Source organism: Melopsittacus undulatus, chromosome 12 (genome assembly GCF_012275295.1).
Source record: "Melopsittacus undulatus isolate bMelUnd1 chromosome 12, bMelUnd1.mat.Z, whole genome shotgun sequence".
Classification (NCBI taxonomy): Eukaryota; Metazoa; Chordata; class Aves; order Psittaciformes; family Psittaculidae; genus Melopsittacus; species Melopsittacus undulatus.
Genome location: NC_047538.1, coordinates 8,039,713 through 8,062,820, shown reverse-complemented (window position 1 = coordinate 8,062,820; position 23,108 = coordinate 8,039,713). Strand labels below are relative to the sequence as shown.

General features: G+C 57.4%; 1 protein-coding gene across 1 annotated transcript; it reads right to left on the bottom strand.

Annotated features, from left to right (window-relative positions):
• Positions 1-67: 67 nt before the first annotated feature.
• CHD5 (chromodomain helicase DNA binding protein 5) lies at positions 68-22,991 on the bottom strand. The gene is made up of 42 exons (XM_034068378.1): positions 22,900-22,991; positions 22,107-22,234; positions 19,184-19,360; positions 18,767-18,885; positions 18,029-18,264; positions 17,820-17,944; positions 16,117-16,240; positions 14,305-14,471; positions 14,009-14,227; positions 13,700-13,909; positions 13,410-13,621; positions 11,893-12,024; positions 11,345-11,453; positions 10,873-11,064; positions 10,586-10,786; positions 10,094-10,231; positions 9,577-9,698; positions 8,862-9,035; positions 8,244-8,385; positions 7,975-8,106; positions 7,482-7,599; positions 7,168-7,292; positions 6,570-6,801; positions 6,375-6,500; positions 6,104-6,276; positions 5,321-5,495; positions 5,104-5,190; positions 4,690-4,778; positions 4,414-4,547; positions 4,143-4,287; positions 3,651-3,804; positions 3,453-3,532; positions 3,205-3,334; positions 2,931-3,020; positions 2,651-2,788; positions 2,462-2,570; positions 2,214-2,346; positions 1,578-1,773; positions 1,267-1,430; positions 1,057-1,171; positions 890-939; positions 68-633 (listed from the first exon to the last, which is right to left on the bottom strand). The coding sequence occupies exons 1-41, from the start codon at positions 22,961-22,963 to the stop codon at positions 932-934; spliced, it is 5,844 nt and encodes a 1,947-aa protein (XP_033924269.1). The 5' UTR covers positions 22,964-22,991; the 3' UTR covers positions 68-633; positions 890-931.
• Between the last annotated feature and the right edge of the window lie 117 nt (positions 22,992-23,108).

Here is a 23,108-nt window from a genome sequence, read left to right as displayed (position 1 = left end):
ACATCTGGAACCCCCCCACCACATTGCTCCCCCCACAACCACTCACCCCCACAAGGCTCCCACTGCATCCTTCCCAAGGGATTTATTAAAACACAGAGAACAGAAACCAGGACACACGGAGCACAAAGGGAACGCGTGGGCATCGCTCACAGCTGCCGCCAGCCTCGGGCATCGGTGGCCCCATCCCAATTCCAACCATCTCCTCCCATCCACATGCCCCAAGCCTGGCACACGTGGCCCCCGGTGCTGGTTGGGCTCCGGCCACAGGGCTGGCAGCAGGCATGCACTTGCTCAAACACACGAGGACATAGAACTGGACCTGATGGGGAATCTGGGAGCCAGAGCCAGCTGGGATGGGTGCCTCAGCTCCGGCCTCCCCTCTCACACACACACACCACCACAGCCGGCACCGGTGGCACCAGTGGCACTGGCGGCACCGGTGGCACCAGCTCCCCTCGCTCAGCCTGCCCTGCCCAAACTCTTCAAGTCTTCAATCAGAAAGTGCAAGAGGATGTACAGGAAATGAAGGCCGGGCCGGCAGCACGGGGGGCACAGCGCTTGAAGCACACTGGAAGCGGGAGCAGCTCATCCTCACGCAGGCAACTGCCTTCCCCTGCCCTTCCTCCGGGGCTGCTGCAAGGAGAGGGGAGGGAGAGGTGCCCATGTCATAGGATCATAGAATAGGGGAATGATCTGGGATGAAGGGACCTTAAAGCTCATCCAGCTCCAACCCAGTTCCATGGGCAGGGACCCCTTCCACTGGAGCAGCTGCTCCAAGCCCCTGCGTCCAACCCGGCCTTGAGCACTGCCAGGGATGGAGCAGCCACAGCATCTCCTGCATCCCACAGACCCTGGCGCATGGAACACAGAGAGCAGGAGCACATCTTACCTCAGCTGGAAATGGGAGCTGGGGGCAAAATCGTGGGAACACCTAAATATCTGTGGAGAGAAGGGGAAAGAGCCTGATCATACAGCAGCCTCCAGCGATGCTCCTGGCCCTCAAATCCACCCCTGGATGTCTCTGCCAGGGAGCACCTGCTCAACACCCCGACGTACCGGTCACATACGGCCCCAGAGGCATCTGGCTGTAGTTGACAATCCCTCCTGGCCCAGGACCTCGGAAGTTCGGCCCAAAGCTGCTGTTGTAGATCTGGGATGAGCCGAAGGAGCCCTGTGGAGGCAAAGAGGAAGGAGGGACACTGACCCACAGCCCTGGCCCCACTGCTGCCCCCCAGGGGGCTCCAGCCCATCCCCATCCCCACAGACCTGCTGCACAGGGGGCTCCCCACCACGTGTGGCCAAGCGGCTGAGGATGCTCCGCTCCGACATCTGCAGGCGGGCGGCCACGGGTGGGATGCGGGACAGCATGGAGGGCAGGCGTGTGACATCCGCCTTCATGTCGCTCAGCAGCTCCTCGAGCTGGTTCAGCACTGTGAGCACAGCCAGCCAGGCTCAGCCCATGGGGCACCCCCAGGCACAGCCTCCCTGTGTCCCAGCGAGCTCCAGCAGCTTGGAGATGGGAGATGGACACAGCCTCCCGACTGGGTTTCCATCCCCACCCTGCATCCCGCACCTACCCTTGTGCAGGACGGCGTTGGCTGGCTTGTTCCCAGCCAGGGACTCCTTAGAGAGGTGCTGGTGGCTCTCAGCAAGGCACTCCACTTCAGCCAGACGGGCGTTGAGGGCCATGGCCGGGTGACTGGGGTCTTGGGTCATGTTCAGGTATGCTGCTCTCCTCAGCTGCTCCTCGATCACCAGGGCCTGCTCCAGCAACTGGGAGGCACAGGAGGGGAAGATTCGGGCTCAGACCCCACTCTGATGTAAATCAGGGTGCCCCGGGGGTCTAGGCTGCCTCTGCCCCCATGTGCTCCATGCTGGCCCTGCTCCCAAGAACTGCTGGAAGAACAGGCTTAGCCCTTATGTATTCTCATCCCGTTCAGACACTGAGCATCCCAGAACGGGATGCAGGCAGCATTCCACAGCATCACCCGGGCAGAGCCCATTCACAGCGAGGAGCCCACGGCAGCCATCCCCAGCCTATGCACCCCAGTGTCCATGAGCTCCCCAGGACCAAACCCAGCTCTGCTCTGGCAACGACGAGCCCCTGGCAAAGCCTGGTCCCAGCCGGCACTAATGGGCTCCCAATGGCTCTGTGGCACTGCTCTGGTCCCCCCCATTGGTAAGGACTCACCAGCCCTGGACCTGCAACTCGCCTTGAACCGCCGGGCAAGGAACTTGTTCTTCATCTCAAGGTAGTTCCCCTTGTGTATCTCTGACTTGAAGGGCTCGTTCAGGATCACATAGCGTGGGTCGTTCTGGATGTCCTGCCAGCGGGCATAGCCGTGACTGGTGCCAAGGGAGCGTCAAGGGGAGAACTGGCCAGCAAACAGCATCCCCACCTCAGCACCAGACAGCTCCCTGCTCCCCCCTGCCCTCATGGCCCCACCACATCAAAGGGTACGTGACGATCCCTGCCAAGAGCCAGTAGTCGTGCCGGCGGTGCCAGATGTCGTAGATCTTGCCGGAGGAGATGGCAGCTCTCTCCTCGTTCTGCCACAGCGTGTGCAGCTCTGTGGAAGCAGGCAGCAGGGTCAGGACCACTGCAGCCCCTTCACGTCCCTTCTGGCCCCTCTGACCCTCCTGCTCTCACCTGTGAAGCCACCGTCAGCGATGTTGAACATGAATCGGAAGTTCACGTTCCTGTCATCCTTCCTCCCGTCCTCCTCTTCCTCCTTGTCACCGTTCTGCTGAGCCTCACCTTGCTCCTTCTCCTCCGCCTTGGGGTCCTCTGCTTGGCAAACACAAGGAGTGCTGCTGGCTGATCATACTCCACTGGTAAACCAACCAGGGCCCTCCCTTCCCCAGGAACTCCTCACTAACATCACTGTTAGAAAAGCCACTTCTTGCCCCAAAGCCTCCTCACACCTCACCTGCTTTCACTTCCTTGTCCTCCCCTTTCCCTAGGCTGTTGTTTAACTCCGGCTTCTCCAAAGGCTTCTCTTTCTCTTGAATCCCCTCATCTGCAGAAGGGAACAGGACAATGAGGGAAGCTCGATGTGGAACTCAGCCTTTAGGGCAGGGTGATTACACTGCCTGTGTGTTCCACAACTGCTCCAGCACAGATCAGGCCTGGGTACCACAGCCCCACAGAAACCCAGGTCATGGCCAAGAGGGAATTGCTTCATCCTAGCTCCAGAGACCCACCTTTCACCAGGGGCTCAGGAGAAGGCGCAGCCCTTTCACCCTCCTCTTGCTTCTCATCCCTCGGTTTCTCATTGCTGTCGCAGCCTTCTGGGTGCTCTTCACCTTCCACCTTCTCAGCACTCACAGGCACCTTAACATCAAGCACCCACCCAGGTCAGCCCAGCCTTGCCCCCTCCCTGGGGAGCTCTGCCCTTCCCATAGACCACAATAGGGTCTCCCAGGATAAACGCTGAAGGAAGCCACCCCACCTGGCTCTCAGACACCTTCCTGCACTTCTGCTCCACTTGCTCCCTCTCCTCCTGGAACCCGAGCTGTGTTTCTATCTTGTCTGCAGCAACAGCAAAGTGAGGAAGATCCTGAGCAGGCTGCAGAGGGCTCTGCATCATCCACCCCCTTCCCAAGCCAACCCAAAGCCACAACCCCCAGAGGCCCACCGGAACATCTACCAGTGAGGGAGATGGGTCCTGTGTGCGCTGGGCTGGCTGGGATGGGGGTGGTGGGATCTGAAGACACAATCTCACTGGACTTCTTGCTGTCTGGGCCATCGAGAATCACATCTGGAGTGCTGTATTTGCCATTGACGTGCTCGAACTCCTGGACCTGGGGCACACACACACCACTGAGTCAAACCCAGCAGGGACATCACAACTGCTGGAGCAGCAGCATCGCTACCACCAGAGACACTTCACACCCCAGCTCCGCAGCCCAGCAGGTCCCCAGTGTGAGTCCTCTGGTTTGCCAGCCAGACCATTAAACACTCGCTGATGCTGTGCCTGTTGCAGGAGGGCACATTACCCCTGCACCCTACAAAGCTGGATGTGCTCCAAGCCTGAAGCCTCCGTATGGGATCCCTGAGGAGCAGCTCTCAGCAGCCCAGGAACCCCACAGGTCTCCAAGGACGTACCTGAAGCAATGCACCCCAAACCCTCCTCACCCACCTTCTTCCTTACGAGCGACATGACCCCGATGCGAGTGAGCACGTGCTGGCGCGACAGCCCTTCCCTGGGAACACCATCCGCAAAGGTTTCAGCCCCGTCCGCTCCAGGCTCACACAGATGCCTCATGAAGAGGGAGACGTAGGCCCTGTGGAAGGGAAGGACACCTGAGCCCAGCCTGGGGCTCACAGCAGAGCCCACAGCGGGACTGGAGCCAGGACACAGCGGGAGGGGAGCCAGGACACAGCCCCTCTGCCCACACGGCTCCCTGTACCTGAACTCCTTCTCGCTCTTCCCTCGCAGGTCCCGCACCAGCCAGTGGGAGTTGAAGGCATCCTGGGGGGGCATCCCCCAGCGCATGATGGCATTCAGGAACGCCTTGCGCTGCCGGGCGTTGAAGCCAAGGACCTGTGGGGCAGAGGCATCACTGGGATCACAGCACGGCCGCGGTGGCGTGCGGCACATTGGAGCCTCATGGCTGCTACCAGGACTAACTCCAGGGCAGCCCCATGACTGTGCTGCTCATGCTCTGGTTGACGCCAACACTCACCTCGATGTTGCCCCCAACTCTTGCCAGCAAAGGAGGGAGAGGTTTGTCCCGGTCACTCTTCAGCTGTCTCCGGGACTGTCTCCTGCCACCTACAGCCAAGCAGCCCCGGTGATGGACAAGGAAGGATGACCTAAGCTTCCAGTCCCCTCCACCCACCCCGCTGGCTTTCAGTGCTCCCCATTGCTCCACATAAGGACCAGACTCTGGTCCTGCAGCAGCCAGCCAAGGAAACAGCCACTGCCTTCTCTGCCATGGGAATGCCCTCACCTGGCAGCACATGGGGTCACCTCCCTCTGTATGGAGGCCCAGAAGCACAACATCCCCTCCAACCCCGAGTTTCTGCTGCACCTGGTGCCAGCGGCTTCCCACAGAGCAAAACCCCATGGACTATCAAACACATTAACTCACTCTGACCTTCTGGCCTGTCTTCAAAGTCTTCATCCTCATCCTCGGAGCCGATGGAATACTCGGACTGGTTGTCAGAGAGCTCATCCTGCCACTCTGCAGATGCCAAAGCAAGACAGGGTAGGAGATGGTCCCAAGCAACAGGTCCCTGCCTGGGAGGGACACCCCAAGGCAACAACAACAGCCAACAAGTCCCTTGGGCACCGGAGCAGAACAGTGGCTGTACCTTGGTCCTCCTGTGAGGTGTCATTGTAGTTGACCTGCTTGCGGATTCTCTTCCCTTTCCCCAGGTTCCTGGCCAGATCCTCCTGCTGCTGCTCATAGTGGTGCCGCAGCAGCTTCTCCCAGTAGTCGGGGTCCACATTCTCCTCTTGCTTGATGATCTCACGTTCCACCTCCTCCTGCACAGCAAGAGCCAAGAGGCTTGAGATGCAGCCACAGACCTGCAGCATCACCCCCTGCCCCATCCTCTAACGGCTCTGCAGGGAAAGAAGGGGAAAGCTCCAAGCCCCTGCCTGGGATTTGGCTTTGCCCAAGTGTACTGACCTTGGTGCAAGGCTCTCAAAGGGCTGGGAGAAGCTCCCAGCCAGAAACTGCTCCAAACTCTGCCACCCATCCCACCCTGCAGTGTTCACACTCACATCAAGGGAGAAACCACACATCTGCAGAGGCCTCCCCAAGCATCAGCCTGCCATCAGCTCCACAACACAGGAAGGAAACAAGGCAGGAAAACAACTGACAGCAGCACAGTCATAAGCAGCACCATTTGCCAACAGGGACAGAGCCTGGCTTGCACCACGGGTGGCACAGGACCAAGATAACTGTGCTTCCTCACTGCTGTGGCCCCATCAGCCCCAGGACCCCAGGTCTGGAACAACCAGCAGCAGTCACAGGCAGAGCAGGAGGAGCCCTGCCCCACACCGGAACGCTCACAAGGAGGGAAAGGGAACAGAACACAGAGGGATGTATAAAGAGGTGCGATTGTAAGACATGATACTAGTCACATTACCACACCGTCCTCTTCTCTCACAACATACTGGGCCACTTTAAAGGAGCTGAGATACTCGTTCATGTTCTGCAGCTCTGTGTCATCAGTTGCATCCTGATTTCGATCCAGCAGCTTGGAGATGGCAGCATCGTCGTAGTGGATCACGCTGCTGTCATCCACGTCCTTATTGTCACCTGGAGAGCAAAGCAATGGAAGCTCAGATCCCGGCTGGAGACAGCTCAGGTACAGACCAAAGAGGTGATAGGTCACCGAAACACAGGGGGCTACAGACCTGGTGGGGTGCCACCGTGCTTCTTCTTCATGCCAGGAGTCACTGCACCCCCTTTGGTGGACAGCGTGTCGGAGAAAGGGGGGACAGCATCCGGCATGGCGAGGCGCTGTCCCTGCGACACCATGCCTGCGGGGTCAGAGAGTGAGCCCCAGGCCCTGCCATGGGCACAGCATCCCCACTCCTCCCCAGCCTCACCTTCCACATCATCCTTGAAGAGCTCTTCTGTGCCAAACTTGAGGATGTCGTCTAGCTCCTGCTTGGTCATGGAGCCCGACTTGGAGCCGAGCCCCGGGCGGACAACCAGGTGGGTGAGCATCATCTTCCTCTTGGCCACCTGCGTGATGCGCTCCTCCACGGAGGCTCTGGTCACGAAGCGGTAGATCATCACCTTCTTGTTCTGCCCGATGCGGTGAGCACGGCTGAACGCCTGTATGGGAGGGATACACATTGCTCTTGGCTTTGCCATGACCTGTGCGGGCACGGGCTGCGTGCCCACTCCTGCTGACATGCAATCCTTAGCCAGGGTCTGCCCCAGGCTTTGGGAAACACAAGTGGAAGCTCCCCGGACAAAGAGAGGGCACCTGGTTGGGAAGAACCAGGAGGAGAAAGCAAGAAGCCCTTGGAACAGAGCCGGGTTTAGTGCCAGCCCATGACATGGGTGCAAGACCGGGGCTGCTGAGCAGAAACATGCCCCCCAACCAGAGCTGTGGAGGGAAGAGACCGACTGCCCTGCGAACAGAGCAGAGCCCTGGAGGTACTTACGATATGGGAAGGAAAAGGAAAAGTCAGAAACCTGGATGTCATTGTGGGGATTCCAGTCAGAATCATAAATAATGACTGTGTCGGCCGTAGCAAGGTTAATGCCCAGACCACCAGCACGGGTAGAGAGCAGAAAGCAGAACTGCTGAGCCCCAGGAGCTGAGAAAGACAAACCCACAGGTGGCAATGGGTGAGACAGGAAGGAGCGTGGTGTGCGGGCCGAGGTGCAGAACTGTGCTTTGGGGATGGAACCACTGGGAAGGGAAGGCAAGGAGTGACCCCATGGCTTCCCCACATGCTGTGAACACACCCCATGTCCTCCCCTCAGACAGGCAGAAGCACAAGTACCATTAAACCTGTCTATGGCCTCCTGGCGCAGGCCGCCGGTGATGCCCCCATCGATCCGCTCGTACTTGTAGCCTTCATACTCCAGGAAGTCCTCCAACAGGTCCAGCATCTTGGTCATCTGCAGGGCAAGGAGACCCTGGCATGAGCAGCTCCACGTGGCCTGGCTCCCTGCCACCCCCAGCAGCCCAGAGGCCAAGGTGATGGTGCCACCACCACCACCAGAGTACAGCCAACAGGAGCTGCCCATGGAGTGGCACTGAGGTCTCATCCTTTACAAGCAGCTTTGCCAGCAGGAGGGAATTGGGTCTGAACTGCCCTCCCCAAAGGCAGCACTGTTACTGTTATCTCCTATTGATCCATAGGTGACAGGGGTTTGAAACATCCCTGTTGTCACCAGCTCTTCCCACCATCTCCATCCACTCCAAATCCTCATACAGAACAAAAAAAAAACCCTTTAAATATGTATTTATGGTTATTCTTTCCCTACACTCACCTGGGAGAAGATCAGGACTCTGTGACCCCCATCCCGTAACTTCTTCAGCATCTTCTGGAGCAGCATCAGTTTGCCAGAAGATTTGACCAAAGAATTCCCATCGTAGGATCCATTGGGCAGAACTGGGGCTTCCTAAAAGGCATCCTGGTCAGGCTCTCACAGGACAACCCGCAGAGATGCATTCCAAAGACACATTCCTGGGCTTGCAGCCCCACACCATGGACACAAGGCTCAGAACCACATCCAGGGTGCACACAGAGCTGACGTACCACTGCTGCCACAGGGAAGAGGTAGGGGTGATTACAGCACTTCTTCAGGTCCATCATGATGTTGAGCAGCGAGACCTGGTTCCCACCACCCTTGGAATTCAGGGCTTCAAAATTCCTCGTCAGGATGAACTTGTAGTACTTCCTGCAGGAGCAGGGAGGGGAGGGACATCCCTGTAACCCAGCCAGGCCTGGCACTGCCAGCAACAGGGCAGCTCCAAGCTAAAATCCACTGGAGCAGCTGCCCCAGGCCCTTGTGTCCAACCTGGCCTTGAGCACTGCCAGGGATGGGGCAGCCACAGCTTCTCTGGGCACCCTGTGCCAGCGCCTCAGCACCCTCATAGGGAAGAGCTTCTGCCTCAGAGCTCAGCTCAGTCTCCCCTCGGGCAGGTTCAAGCCATTCCCCTTGGCCTGTCCCTACATCCCTTGTCCCAAGCCCCTCTCCAGGTTTCCTGCAGCCCCTTTAGGCACTGGAGCTGCTCTCAGGTCTCCCCTTCAGGAGCCTTCTCTTGTCCAGGCTGCCCCAGCCCAGCTCTCTCAGCCTGGCTCCAGAGCTGCTCCAGCCCTCGCAGCACCTTCATTCCATGCAGCAGCCCCAGGAGCTGCACTGGGGGTACTCACTTCTGCATCTGGCTCAGCTCCACTCTCACGATGAGCTCTGTCTTGGCCGGCATGTTCTTGAAGACATCTGCCTTGAGGCGCCGCAGCATGTGGGGCCCCAGCAGGTCATGGAGCTTCTTGATCTGGTCCTCCTTGGAGATGTCTGCAAACTCCTCCAGGAAGCCCTCCAGGTTACTGTGAAAGCAGCCAGAACCACAGCGCTGAGTGGTAATGGGACACGGGACAGCACAGGCATCTCTTCATGACTTAGGAACAAGGGCAGAGCTCTCATGGCAAAGAACAGCACTCTGGTGACAGGATGCAAGCAGGGTAAAAGCCAAGGCAAGGAGCTGCGCTGCTGGCCAAGGGGAAAGCCAAACTATATGCAGTAATATGAGGTCTGATAAGTTCCCCAGAGCACCTCTGCCTGCTCAGAAAGGGAAGAAAAGGCAGGGTTCAGCCCCTCACCCATAAAGCTCCTGATGATGCAAGGCAACAGCCAACAACAGGACCCAAAAGCAGAAGAACACAGGACTAACTTTGGGGTCACATCAAACATGTGCAGCAGCTTCACCACCTGCTTGTCAGTGCAGGTTGGGAACGCTGGCACATCAGGAACGGGATCCAGCTCCTCTGTCCCAAACAGGAGTCCTGGGAGACCTCTGCTGAGCAACCCCAACAGGAGATTGGGTCCCACCACTGACCCTCTTTGGAGCAGGGAACTAAAGCAACTCACTTAAACCTCTCGGGAGTCAGGAAATTGAGCAGATGGAAGAGCTCCTCCAAGTTGTTCTGGAGCGGGGTCCCAGTGAGCAGCAGCTTGTAATCGATCTTGTAGCTGTTTAATACCCTGAAGAACTGGGAAAAGAAAGAAGGGAGCTCTGAGGAGCAGGTTACTCATGTGGGGGCTCTGCAGACTGTGCACATGGGGACTCAGGAGCCAGACCACAGCTCCCATGTCCTGCTCCAAGCCACCCCCAGAGAGCACAGGCAGCAGTCCTGAATTTCCCTGATCACCCCATCTGCCTCCTGCCCTGGGAACTGAGTGATGGTCCCAGGGGCTGGAGCCTGCATTAACCCCAGGTAAAGGGAAAGGAAGGAGAAGGATCAATTCCCTTCCATGACAGCCCATTAAAGCCCTGTCATGAAGACACCCAGGCTGCTGTCCCTTCTCAGCTGAAGGATATTTAATGCCAGGGGATGTTAAAGGGAGCAAATCCACCAAAAGGCAGCTCCAAGTGCCTGTTACCTACTTTGGACTGGTTGTTCTTCAGCCTGTGTGCTTCATCCACCACTAGACAGGCCCACTCTATGGAGCCCAGCACTGCTTGGTCAATAGTGATCAGCTCGTAGGAGGTGAGCAGGACATGGAACTTGATCTGTGCTTCCTTCTGGAGGAGCAAAGGGAGAGAAGAGCCAGGATAAGCGAGGAGGGGATGGGATAGCCCTCACCTTCACTGCATGGGATCCAAGGAGAAACAGGTCAAGGCATGAGCTGTGCCAGCAGAAAATCAACACCCACGAGAACATTAGAACCGAGCAGAGAGCTACAGGCACAAAGAAGGGTCGGGGAGAATCTTTACAGCTCAGCACAAATCTCCTGCATGGGTAACAGCACCAGCTTCCCTCTTGGGGAAAGGGCTGGGTCAGGATCAAGCCAGTCTCCCTCTCTGGGTCTAATTCCACTCCATCCCCTTCTTACTGCTGCCGAAAGCTGCGGGGTAGGGCACAGCCTTGGCTCCCACCTTCATCCGGAAGACCTTCTTCCCACTGCGGATGGCATTGTCCTCAAAGGAAAACTCATTCTCCCGGATGACCGACCGGCTTTCCTTGTCCCCCGTGTAAGTCACAACGTAGAAGTCGGGTGCCCACATCTCAAACTCACGCTCCCAGTTGATGATGGTGGAGAGAGGGGCACTCACCAGATACGGCCCTTTCGAGTGGCCCTGCTCGGGAACACAAAGTCCAAGCTGTTCTCCCCATACGAAGCAGCTCTCGGCCTCCTTGGGGACCCATTTGATGCTCCACTCACCTCCTTGTACAGGGAGTACAAGAACACAATAGTCTGCACAGTCTTCCCCAGCCCCATCTCATCAGCCAGGATTGTATCTGTCCCTTGGGCCCAGGAAAACCTCAGCCAGTTGAGCCCTTCCAGCTGGTAAGGATGGAGCGTGCCACCTGTGCTGTCGATGTACCACGGCTGCTTGTCGAACTTCACTGTAGGCTGGAAGGGACAGGACAGGACACAAAGCAGTGAGAATCAGTTCCCTCTCCTCCCTCAGTGGCCACCACATCCCTCTTCAGCCTTGTGTCACCCAACAGCCCCACAGGAGATGCAGACCCGGTCCCAGCACAGCACAGCCCTCAGGCTCCTCACAGCAAAGCTACCCCAGAGCTTTGGATGACAGAAACCAGGAGCTAGAGGAGACCAACATTAACAGGATAGGGCCCAGGCTGACCTCCCTCTCATGTGCCATTGTGCTGCCCTTGCCACCCTCACTCACATCCACAAGAGGTGTTTCTGGAGGCTTTTCCAGCTTCTCCTCTTTCAGCTTTTTCCCTTTCTTGTTCAGCTTCTTCAGAGGGCGCATGTCCTCCCCCAGCATCAACTCCCTGCAACGGGAAGGGGCAGGCAGGTTTCCTCTCCCAGCTCCCAAACACAGGGATAGAAATGCCTCAAACTACACTGCCTCTCTCCCCACAGGAGCTGCCCTGGCCCAGCTCGCACAGGCACGTATGGCCTCTACTCCTTCTCCTTGCAACATTATCCAAAATGAAGAACAGCAATTGCATCAGATTACTGTAGTTTTCCCCCAAAACAGAGGCAGAAGCACCTTGGAGCTGCTCCCAAGTGCAGTGAGACCATGGGGAGCACAGGCTGGAGAACAGCAGCCCTGGAAAGGCCTTCCAGGAGCACTGGCTTCCCAAAAGCACTCGGACACTGCAGAGGGGTCCCTGTGAGTGATGCCAGCACATTCCAAACCATCCCTCACCCCTCACAGGCTGCCCTGGCTCTGCCCTGCTCACCCAGGCTGTGGACCCACCCCAGTACCTGTGGTTCCAGTAGAGGTGTTTGAGGTTCTCATAGTAGGGGATGTCGATCTCATCAATCTCCCACGTGCACTGGTCGTAGGGCAGGTCCTTCCACTTGATCAGGTAATGGACATCTCCCTTTTTATCGAAGCTGTAACACAGGGCACAGGACATCCATCAGTGAACTGAGAGCCCTGGGAAGCAGCCATCCATAGGCTGCTGCCACAGAACCCCTCTGCCTCCACCTGCAGCCCATGGCATCCAAGCACAGGCAGGAAAACATGAAGCAAGTATCCACCTCTCCATCACAAATGCCTGTTCATCTGCTGCAGGTGTTAACTGCTGAGCTTTAAAGGCTGCTCATCCCTTCCACTGACCAACCCCATGTTCCGGCATTACCAGGATGGATGGATGCCAGCACTCACCCTCTTCTTCCTGCAGCATTCACTGCTATGGCAAGTTTTGCTTTGAGAATAAACACCCAGCCGAGCCTGACTACATGCCCACAGGGAAAAGAGCCTTTGAGTGCTGAGCAGACAATGCAAAGCTCACATGAACATTACCCAGCAGCTTTATTTATTCTCTGCCAAGCTGCCTTCGAGCCACTTGAAATTTCAAGTTGCCACTTGAAATGGAGAACTCCAACAAAAAGGTGTCTCTAGCTGCTCCATGGAAAACCAACCCATCTGCAGGGCACATTTCACATGCAGGAAACTCCTTCCACAGAAAAGAAATGCAAATGTCAATGCTCCATAAGGGAGTCAGGCACCTGCTCGAGCTCCTTTATCCTGAGCACTATCAGGGGGAGAAGTGGGAATAATGTTCCCTTCTGGTAAGTGTTGTAGCCAAATCCCTCATCCTTGATGGGAGTGCAGAGGAGCTGTGTGGTTTCTGAGAGGAACAAATCACATACATGGAAGCAGCTGCTGGTCCAAAGCACTGTCAGGGAGCAGCAGCAGCCACAGGGCACGACTGATGGAAGCCAACCCATCACTGGGCTGCAGCAGAAAGTTACAGAGGGATTGAGCTGTAACAGGGACTCAATAACCTGGGAAGAGTGGAACAACTCCATGCATCCACCTTTGGGATAATTCACTGTATTTTGTAACATGCAACACAGCAGAAATGAAAATAGCAGGCACTGATCCACTTCTGGTCTTGACTTCACCTTGGGAACAAACCTCTGAGGCAACAGAGACCTCAGAACATGCCAGCAGCTGAAATTCCACCAGTGAGAGCTTTTGGCTTTGGTGAAGGACAATCTGACCCCCCCAGCCCCAGGGGAGAACACAAACCCTGCAGGAGGCAGTCCCAATGGCTCAGCCAACCATGCAAACCATCAGCACGAGTGCTGAGAAGGAAGAGAAACCCACAGAGAGGACAAACACACTGCTCCAAGCTTCACCTGCACAACTGCAGGCACTCACCCTTGTGGCCCCCTCCTGGCTTGCACCAGCATCACTGAGTGCCGGCACCACCAGGGGCTCTGGCACCCTGGCACACACCTCCCCATGGCCCATCCACACAGCCCCTCACCTGTGGTTCAGGATGCGGTGGATCATCATCCACTCGGGCTTGATGCCGTAGCGGTAGAACCGCTCCTCCATCTTGGCATAATGGGGGTCTTTGTTCTTCCTCTTCTCCCTCTGGCTGTCCTCGTCCCCAGAGCCGTAGTCGAAGGCTGGCGGCTCGTCCATGTCGTTCTTGCGCTGGTAGTTGCGGTACATGACGGTGTGGTACAGCTCCAGCTGCAGAGGAGGGAGCCACGCTCAGCCTGTGGGGCAGGGAGCAGGGCAGGGGCACCACACTGACACCAACGCTCTCACCTGCAACTCCTTGACCCAGGAGCAGTGCCAATAGGAGAGTCCTGCCCACTTCACAAAGAACTCACGCTCCGGGATCCCCCCCAGCACCTTTGGCACAGGCAGAGGCAGCTCCGTGCCCGGGGCAGGCAGCACGGGCGGCAGTGGCACTGCCGGTGGCTCCTTCCAGGCCCAGTGCAGGATGCGTTGGACTTTGCCCTTCAAGGGAGGGCACTGGGGATACAGAAAGCAAAGGGGCAAGAGCACAGTTTGAGGTGAGTCCCTGGTGCACGGCAGTGGTGGGTTTGGGAGCAGGGATGCTGTGACACTCACCGTGCAGCGCGGGCAGAGCCATTCACCGTTTGGTATCTCCGGCAGCGGTGGGTTCAGGCAGTGGAGGTGGTAGGAGGACGGGCAGGTATCACAGCACAGCAGCTCCCCTCCATCCTTGCACACCCGGCAGAACTCCATGTGGTCATCCTCCTCCTCCTCACCACCTTCCTCTTCCTCCTCATCCTCCTCCTTGGGCTCCCACTGGATGCCCTCCTTCTCCTGGGGAGCACAACCAGTGTAACGCTGAGGGCTCCCCCAACCTGCCCACCCGCACCCACGGGCCCGACCCCACTCACACAATGGGGGCAGCTCCACTTGCCCTCGGGAGCCTTCTCCAGCTCCGGATCCAGGCACACGAGGTGGTAGGCACGGGGACACGTGTCACACAGGATGATCTCCCCTCCCTGCTGGCACACCTCGCAGTAGTCCTGGTGGTCTGTCTCATAGCCGTCCCCTTCTTCCACTGCAAGCAAGGACAGGCACACGGTCAGAAGGATCGGGAGCTGCCGGCTATCCCAGAGGGAATGGGACACTTGCTCCTCTACGGTACAGGCAAGGAAATAAGGAAAGCGCTTCACCTCAGACCCCTCCTGTTACGTCCCCCTACCTCTCTGTCCCTCAGCACCACAGTTCACCTTTGCACACAGCATCATCTCACCTCTGTCTCTCTTTCTCTCTCCACACTGTATCATCCTTTGGTTCCTTCAGGCTCTCAATGGAGAATGCCAGAACCTGGAGAGGTTGCAAGGGAGGCCAGTCAGAGAAACCTCCCCAGGTACCAGCGCCACCAACTGCAAACGCACCATGCAAGGGTGACACGGCCGAGGAGGACAATCCTCTCCCGGGACTACTCTGCTCTGCCTTGGTGCTCACTGCCAGAGGCAGGAGCTCTCTCAGCTCAGCACGGATGGCTAAAGGGGGGAACAAGGCCTTGCAGTGCCACCAAAGCTCATCTGAATGCTGGCTCTGACACAGACTCCAGGCACTGATCTCCAACCTTCCATTCCACCGACACACAGCGGGGCTGCCGGGCTCCGGCACAAGGGCAACGAGCCAGAAGAAGCAGCAATGCTCTTCACAAGAGCCATGGAGCCAGCCCGGCCTCACCACCTGATGGGGACCCTGGCCAGCATCACACCCTGACCGTGCACCAGCCCAGGAGCTGCCTGTCCACTGCTCAGAAACAAGAACCCATCGGCAAAGCCAAGAGGCCACAGGACACGCCTGGATCCGAAGCACCTCATCCCGAACAAGGACGTGAGGCAGAAAGGCAGCTCATATCCTCTGCAGGGAGCCAGGAAGAGCAGCACCAGGCCCGGCAGCACTTGGAGCAGGGCTCAGGGCAGCACAGCACAAGGGAGCTGCTCCCAACAGCAGCACAGAGATGGAGGTGCCAGGGCACAGAATCCACCCGCAGCCTTCCCAAGGGAAGGGAGGAAGGAAGACAGACACAGACGTGGCCACGCAGCCGCTGTGAAACCCGACAGATGCTTTCCACCACTGTCCATGTGCCTCTACTCCTACATCCACACCACAGATCCACCGAAGCCGCCTGCCCAGCTGCACATCTCACACAGACAAGAAGTGCCCTGATTGCTTCTTCACCCACAGCCCGTCCTGCTCCACCGGGAGCTTGCCACAAGCCACGTCCCTGCAGGGGCTGCTCCCTGGAAGCCCTATAAATCACTGCTAGAGAACAGATCCTGGGGGGGTCACACATGCAGGCAGGTACCTGCTGCCTGGGAGGCAGCCCTGGTGCCCAGAGCGCAGGCAGGGGCTAAGCTGTGAGCAGGCAGCGAGACGGGGCAGGGCAGCGGATCCTTTCCAGAGGGAAAGATGACTAGATCAATGGAAAAGCCCTGCCACCAGGCAGCTCCAGCAGCACCAGCACTGCAGGGAGAGCCAGCAGCCCATGGCAGGATCTGCTCACTGCCTCCTGGCAGGCACAAGCCACGGACACCAGGGAAGCGCCTCACACACCGCACACAGAGACAAGCACAAGCACATGGAGCCGGTGCCAGACACAGCCCGGGGCTGCAGAGGCCAGGAAAGCAGCAGCTGAAGAGGGGAGCCCAGACAGAAAGAACAGAGTACAAAGGATGGCCTACTCCTCTTTTTCTTTCTCCTCCTCTTCCCCTTCTTCCCCAGGCCAGCCGAGCACTCGGAGCGCACTGAGGAGCTGTTGATGCTGGCACTGTCGAAGTCGGATTCCTCCCGTTCCTCCTCTTCGCTCTGCAGAGGGAAAAGCAAAGCATGGGCAGCCCAAGTGCACCCCAGGAACACTGCTCCACAGCCCAACAAACCCAGGACCCACATAAACCCCGTGTGATCACCGAGCAGTGGCCAACCCCTTGGGGCAACCACTCTTCCTCAGGAACAGACCAGCCAGAGCAGCAGGGTAGTGGCAGGTGAGTGCCACCCCAACAGGCTGGGCTCATAGCAATGGTCCATGAGGCATTAGGAAGCAGGGAAGGCTCCTCTGTCAGTTCGCAGGCAGTCAACAAATGGAGGTCTGGACTATCTTTACATCCTGAAGGCACAGCACAGGGACAGCGCATGCAGTTCACAGCATCAAGGTGCAATCACCCAGAGCACATTTAAAATACATAAATCAATGTGCCAAGTGCCTGCTCAGCCCCCTTAACAAGAGATGGGTTCCAGGCCACCATCCCCTCCCACGGTGCAGTCAGGCAGGCACGTTGGGAAAGGCTCAGCATCTCCCAGGCATTGCTGTGCTGCAAGAGCTCTCTGCTGCGACCACCCAAAACAGGCATGGAGGGGACAACCCCTACTCCCAGCCTTGTACAGTCGGGGTAGAACTCCTCTCCCTCTCTCAACACTCATTTCAGCTTGTGTCAGCCTGTTTGTGCATGTGCACAAGGGGAGTCACGCTTGCACTTCCTTCTAATGTGGAAGTTGTTAGGGAGCCCAGCATCCAACAGCATCAGAACACAACAACACATCTGGACTCTCATTCTGGAGATTCAGGCATGCAAATCCCTGCTGTGCACACTGTTAAAACGGGTACTCAGTGCTGCAGCTACAGCAGCAAGCCCAGCTCTTTGTAGCTCTCAGAAAGGCAAATGCACTGATCAAGAGTGTACCCAGAGACAGGATGAACTTTCCATGCTGGGTGACTGAACACCTGCAGCAGCAAGTGGCTGCCTCTCACTGCTCCTCTGGCTTCAGCCTCTCATGCACAAAACGACTTACGGGCAGACTGTGTTACATGAAACGCAGCTATAGAGCCAGGGATATCCATTAACAATGAGCTAATGGGCTTTTGATCAATACCATTATCAAGACCTACGAGAGTCCCACCCCAGTCAATAGTTATGAGATTTAGTCCTTCAAAAGCTCTGCTATTTAAAGCACACCCGACAGTGGGGTGCTGACAGGAGCACAGCACCCAAACTGCAGCACAGGCTGCACTCAGTGAGCAGCTCGGGCAGCCCTGGGCTGTGCTGTTGGACAGAGATGCCCAGAGGCAGCTTCACTCAGGAATAAAAGCATCTGATAATTCTCCTTAATACAGGGCTCATCTGCAGAGCACACCCTGAAGAATCCTCTTGCAAACCAGCTCTGAGATGGTGGCAGCACCAACCTCACCACTGGAAGCAAATGTGGTGATTGGGTTGAGCAGAAACTGTGCCTGGACACAACCTCTTTACAGATCTGAGCCCGGACACAGCTCCCTACCAAATGAGTGAAACCAAGGTGCTGTGATACCCCTATGCAAGGGAAGCTTCCACAGCAAGGCTTGTCCTGGCATTCCCTGCCATATCCCCACCCCAGGACCCCGCACACTTACAGAGGAGCCCTTTTTCCTTTTGCTGGGGATTCCTCCAAACCGGAATTTCAAGCCTGACATCTTTTTCCCCTTCCCCTTTTTCTTTCCATCTTTGGAGCCTTTGATTTTCTTCTTCACACCCGGACCTGGAGAAGCAGAAGACTCTTTTGGTACCCTGCAAACCCCCACATCACCCCCACCCCAACCCACCCTCCACAGCCGGCACCTACCCTTGCCCTCCTTGGTCTTTGCCTTCCTGATGACGGGGGGCAAGGCTGGTGGGGGGCTGGCAGGGAGCGGTGGGGCCACGGTGACTGTCTCCACAGCTGCAGCAATGGCCGCGGCGGCCGCGGCTGCCGAGCTGCCTTTGAACGGGTTGTTGGCGCTGAACTCACGCCACTTGGCACCCAGCACCGTCATCATCTTGGACATGGGGATCTTGGGGTTCTTCTTGGCAATCAGAGGCCTGGAGGGCAGAGGGAGAACCATGCAGTAAAGAAATGCTTTGCTTTGTGTCTGCTCCTGTTTGTGGTGTGCTGGTGCTGCAGCCCAAGAACCCAGCATGTCCATAGAGCGTGCTGATGTGACCCACTGGGAGCAGCAGAAACCAGAGCACATACACAAAAGGGGGCACACCTCAACTTCTTCAGAGACCCCAAAATACCTGTGGTGGTCTGAACAGCTCACTGTCCCCACACAAACCCATCACTGATGCTCAGGTTTAATGATGCTCATTAAACGTTTCCAACAGGCACACACAACAAAAGGGGTTTGGAGAGGGGGAGAGACAAAGATTTCAGCCGTTTTCCAGTCAATCCTGCAACTAAAACAGGACCCTAAGGACTGAGTCAAGTGGGGAGAAGCAACAAGGAGCTTGTAGTGCAGAGCTGACTTCAGAACCTCACCCACACGGCTGAGCAACACCCAAACCTCAGCTGGGACACACGAGGCCCCATCCGGTTCCCTACCTGAGGAACTGGCTGAAAGCCTTGTAGTTAGTCAGGGTATGGTAGTCATCTTCTGAGAACATGTAATCTACATCGTCGAGGCCCCATTCTTCCATCAGCTGAGCTGAGCTCTTGGGCTCCTGCAGATTTAGAGAAGATCATTAACTAAATGACTGCAGATGAGCAATACGAGGCCGGGTCTGGCACATGCTGTGTATCAAACGCTCTCCCCAGTCACTCACACGCAGGGATTGGTTTCTGTGATTGAACAATTTGCCAAACCCAGGGCAAACACACCAGGGCCACGCTTTATGCCAAGAGAACCTATCCAGCAGCACAGGGAGACTGGACAGAAACCATGGCTCTGAGCCTGGTAACTCGCAGGGATCTGGCTGCACCCTGAGGTCTCACGCTCTAGCACCAGCCTGAAGGAAGTACCTTTAGACTTCCATCCTCATCATCCTCCTCCTCATCCTTCTTCTTCCGTTTTGGCTTTTTCTCCTTCTTGTCCTTCAGCTTTTTCTTCTTCTTTTTGTTGGGGGAATAATCACTCCCTTCGCTCTCGGATTTCTCCTCAATCTCCTCTTCATTGTCTGACATTTCATCATTGCTCCCCTAAAAAGAAAAGTGACACTGGAGAAAGAGCAGGCCCTGTCCCCCTCTCCATTAATGCACAGCACAAAGCAAGGGCTGTCACCAGCTAAAGCCAATGTTCCCTCGAATACCCCTGCATTACACTGGGCAAAACAGCACAACAATCACATTTGGGAACAGGAAGAAGCACCCGCCCATGGGAGACACAGGCAGAAGGAAACCTTTGGATCATATGGACCATTTCTCCAGGGCCATTGAGTGAAGCCCTATCCTCTGCCCCAGGTCCCCTCCTGCAAATACAGCCACATTCCCACTCTTTATCCTAGGAGCACTATAAACACATGTGCTCACACCATGCAAGCCATGCTTTAGGGAAGCACCAGGAACAAGAGACAGTCATGTCACACAGATAGAACTGTGTTGTGGAAAAGCTCATCTAAGCCAAAGGATATGGGAATGGAGCCTTTATGCTTTTGCCTTAAGACTTGTTCACTGAGGGGGACAAGAAAGGCAATGCTGAGTCACAGCCATGTTGCTGGATGCCAGCTCTGCCTCCACACTGTAACATGCTCCTCTGGAAGTGCCCAGTCACTGCGATACCACAGGGCCCCAGTACTGCACTGCTGAGTGGCTGTAGGAACAGAAAACCAGAGGAGAGCAGGCCAAGGAAGAGGATGTGTGTTAAAAATAGCTGTGTAGCAAACCAAATCTGTTAAACACTCAGACAGGCAACACTTTAGCAACACTTTTGATTGATATAACACAGCTAACACATAATGTTCTGTCCTGTGTTTTATGTGAATAAGGCTGCAGACTTCAAGTACAGCATGAAAAGGTGAGAACCTAAGGCAAGGGAGAGAACATCCCTTTGCTCACGGGTAATCTCTAAGCTCACAGGCAGATGTGGAGCTCAGGTTCTGCTTCCCCTCCCAGCTGGACACTCCATGCAGAGCTGTGTGACCACAGAGGATTCCAGCTGCCACACAAGCCAAACAGCTTCGGTGGATGCACCGAGAGGCTGGAGATGGGAACTGAAGCAGAGCAAGGTGACAGGAGCCCATGGGGAACCCCCGGTCCCAGCAGCCTCAGCAGGGGGGTGAGGAGGTGCTGGAAGCCTGCTCAGTGCTCCTGCTGCCTGCGGACGGGAGGCACCGCGCTCAGACACCGGCGGAGCCGGGGCAGGACCACGGACAGCGCCCGCTCAGCACCGCGGACAGCGCCCGCTCAGCCCCATCCATCTGCACCCCTCTGCTGGGCACAGCCCCAGCCCCGGGCTCGGCACGGCTGTAATTTGGCAGGGTAATCGGTTGCCATGGTAACTGCTGCAGTACCGGCTGAAATCCCCCCCCCCGCTCCCTCATCGCCCCACACCGAGGTTCAAACCGCAGCTTCACACGGGTCTCACTGGGGTTTAGCACCAGCTCCCATCAGCATCACCACAAACCCAGTCCCAACGCCGCTGGCACAGAGGGATTCCCACTCCCACCCGTCATACCAATGGCCGTGCCCATGGGAACACAGGGCATCAGCCCATCGTGATGCAGGCACTGGCACAGCACCGCAGCTCACACCTCACTGCCACCCTCCTCCAGCACAGGGCAAGGGCACTGACCCCACAGACCTCCTGAGGAGGAGCTCAGGAAAAGGAAACCCCACTCGAGGTCCCTTTTATCCCCTTGCCTGGGTGCTGCTGGGTGCCTCCCAACTGCCTCCCACTGGCTTTGCTGGACAAGGGAACACTCTGCTATAGGCAGGGCCAAGCTCAGTTAACGCTGCCCACACAAGGCAATTAAAACACACTCAGCATTCACCCCTTGGTTCCTCCCCACCCCAGGAAGGCAGCAGTCAGACTCTGCACCAGCTACACAGGCTGCAGGGCTCCGGCAGGCTGGCACTGCCAGGAAAGGAGCAGAGGGGAAATTACCATAGGGGGTATTTTCTTCCCCCCACCTTGCAGAAAAGCAGCATAGAGAAACACATCCAATGCTGGAGGCAGCCCAGGGAGGCAGAGGGGCTGAGCCAGCTTTGTGTGCTTCTGCAGAAACACAACATCATCACCCATCACCATGGCCACCAAGGGAAAAAGCTTCCTGGGGCCAGGACTCCGGGAAGCAGCTGCAGGTAATGCCACAATGACGGCAGCAAAAGCACCTCAAGTCACTGCCTCATCCAATCTGCTTTCACAGAGCCCTCGGCTGGAGATGAGCATCCCTGAGCCCTGCTTTGGGAAGGGAAGGGTGGGGGCACCTCTTGTTGTGTGAGGAGCGACTCCTCCCCAAGCACAGATCACAGGGAAGGGGCTGGGAGGCCTCCCTCCCCACACAGCAGCAGCCAGCCCTGCTCTGGGACCACACTGATCCCAGCTTCCAACCAGCCAGCGAGCCCTGCACAGCCTCAGGAAGGATCCTCCAGGACACACTGCTTGGCTTTGTTTTCCCATGGAAGACCCAGCAGCCCTTCCACATGCCAAAGCCTCCCTTGCCAAACGCCCTGGATGGAGGTGGCCAACACCAACCTCTGCAGAAGCTCCAGCCCCTGCCTCAGCTGCCCCCCAGTGATGGGGTTTGCATCCCACCTCCTTACAACACCAGACCCAGGCACTACATCGGCACAGGATGTGCCAGGATTGACTGCTCATCCCCAGAGATGACAACAAGGAGGTGCCACTGCAGTGCGTGCCCAAGGGCCTCAGCAGGGATGGATGGTACCATTGCTCATGGAGCAGCCTCCAGCCCACAGCCAGGGCATCTCCCCATTGCAGCGTTACCTCCTTCTTCCGCCGCTTGATTTTGGCAGCTTTGCCATCCTTCAGCTTCTTGGGTTTCTTTTTCTTCTGCACCACTTGCTCTTCTGCAAAGAACTGCTCCAGTCCTTCCAGCACCCCATCATCTTCTTCTGGGGACAAAAGGGACAGCTCACACTGCTGGACAGCATGGGGAGACCACGCTCATCTTCCCACTGGGACAGCAGCTTCAGGCCGTGACGTGGAGCTCCACGGCCTCTCCTGGAGACCCGCACACCAGGAGCTGGCCCAGTGCTGGGCTTTTACGCTCCAGGTCTCCAAGCCCATTAAGGTGGATACAACGGGAGGTGAATGGAGCAGAGGAAGAGCTCACAGGGGAGGGGTGGCCATGGTCACACACTGCTCTGCTGCGGCTCCAGGCTCAGGAGCACCATGGGCACCCGGCCAGGGCAGAGGTGCCTATTCCAATGTGTGCTCCCCCTCCCCATCACCTCCAGACCCAGTGTGCCCATTCCCCACGGCTGCCTGCGGTGCCAACACCAATGGTTCCATTGGGTACTCCCACCCTTACACACGAGCAGCACCCACAGGTGCTTGCAGATGCCCCTGCTCCGTTCTTCACCCCCAGCCATGCCCTGGGGCTCCAGCAACGAGCTCGGTCCCTCCGGGGAAGCGGCTCCGGACGAGGCCCCACAGCACCTCAGGGGGAGCCGCATTGGAACGCACCGCGACCACCGCCCGCTCGGCAGGCGGGGGGACTCCATGGCCAACCCGGAGCTCCCGGACCGGACACCCCCGCTCCCCCCCCCCCGCATACCGGAGACCTCGTCCTCGTTCTCCGCCTCCTCCGGCAGCTCCCGGCCGGGCGCCGGGCCCCGCATGGCGGGCGGCGGCACCGGCCCCGCGGCCCCTCCGCGTCAAGATGGCGGCGCCGCGCCACGCCCTCCCGTGACGCACCCACCCTGGCCACGCCCCCCTTGGCCACACCCCCCGTCTCCGAACAGCCCCGAAGGGTCCCGAGTCCGC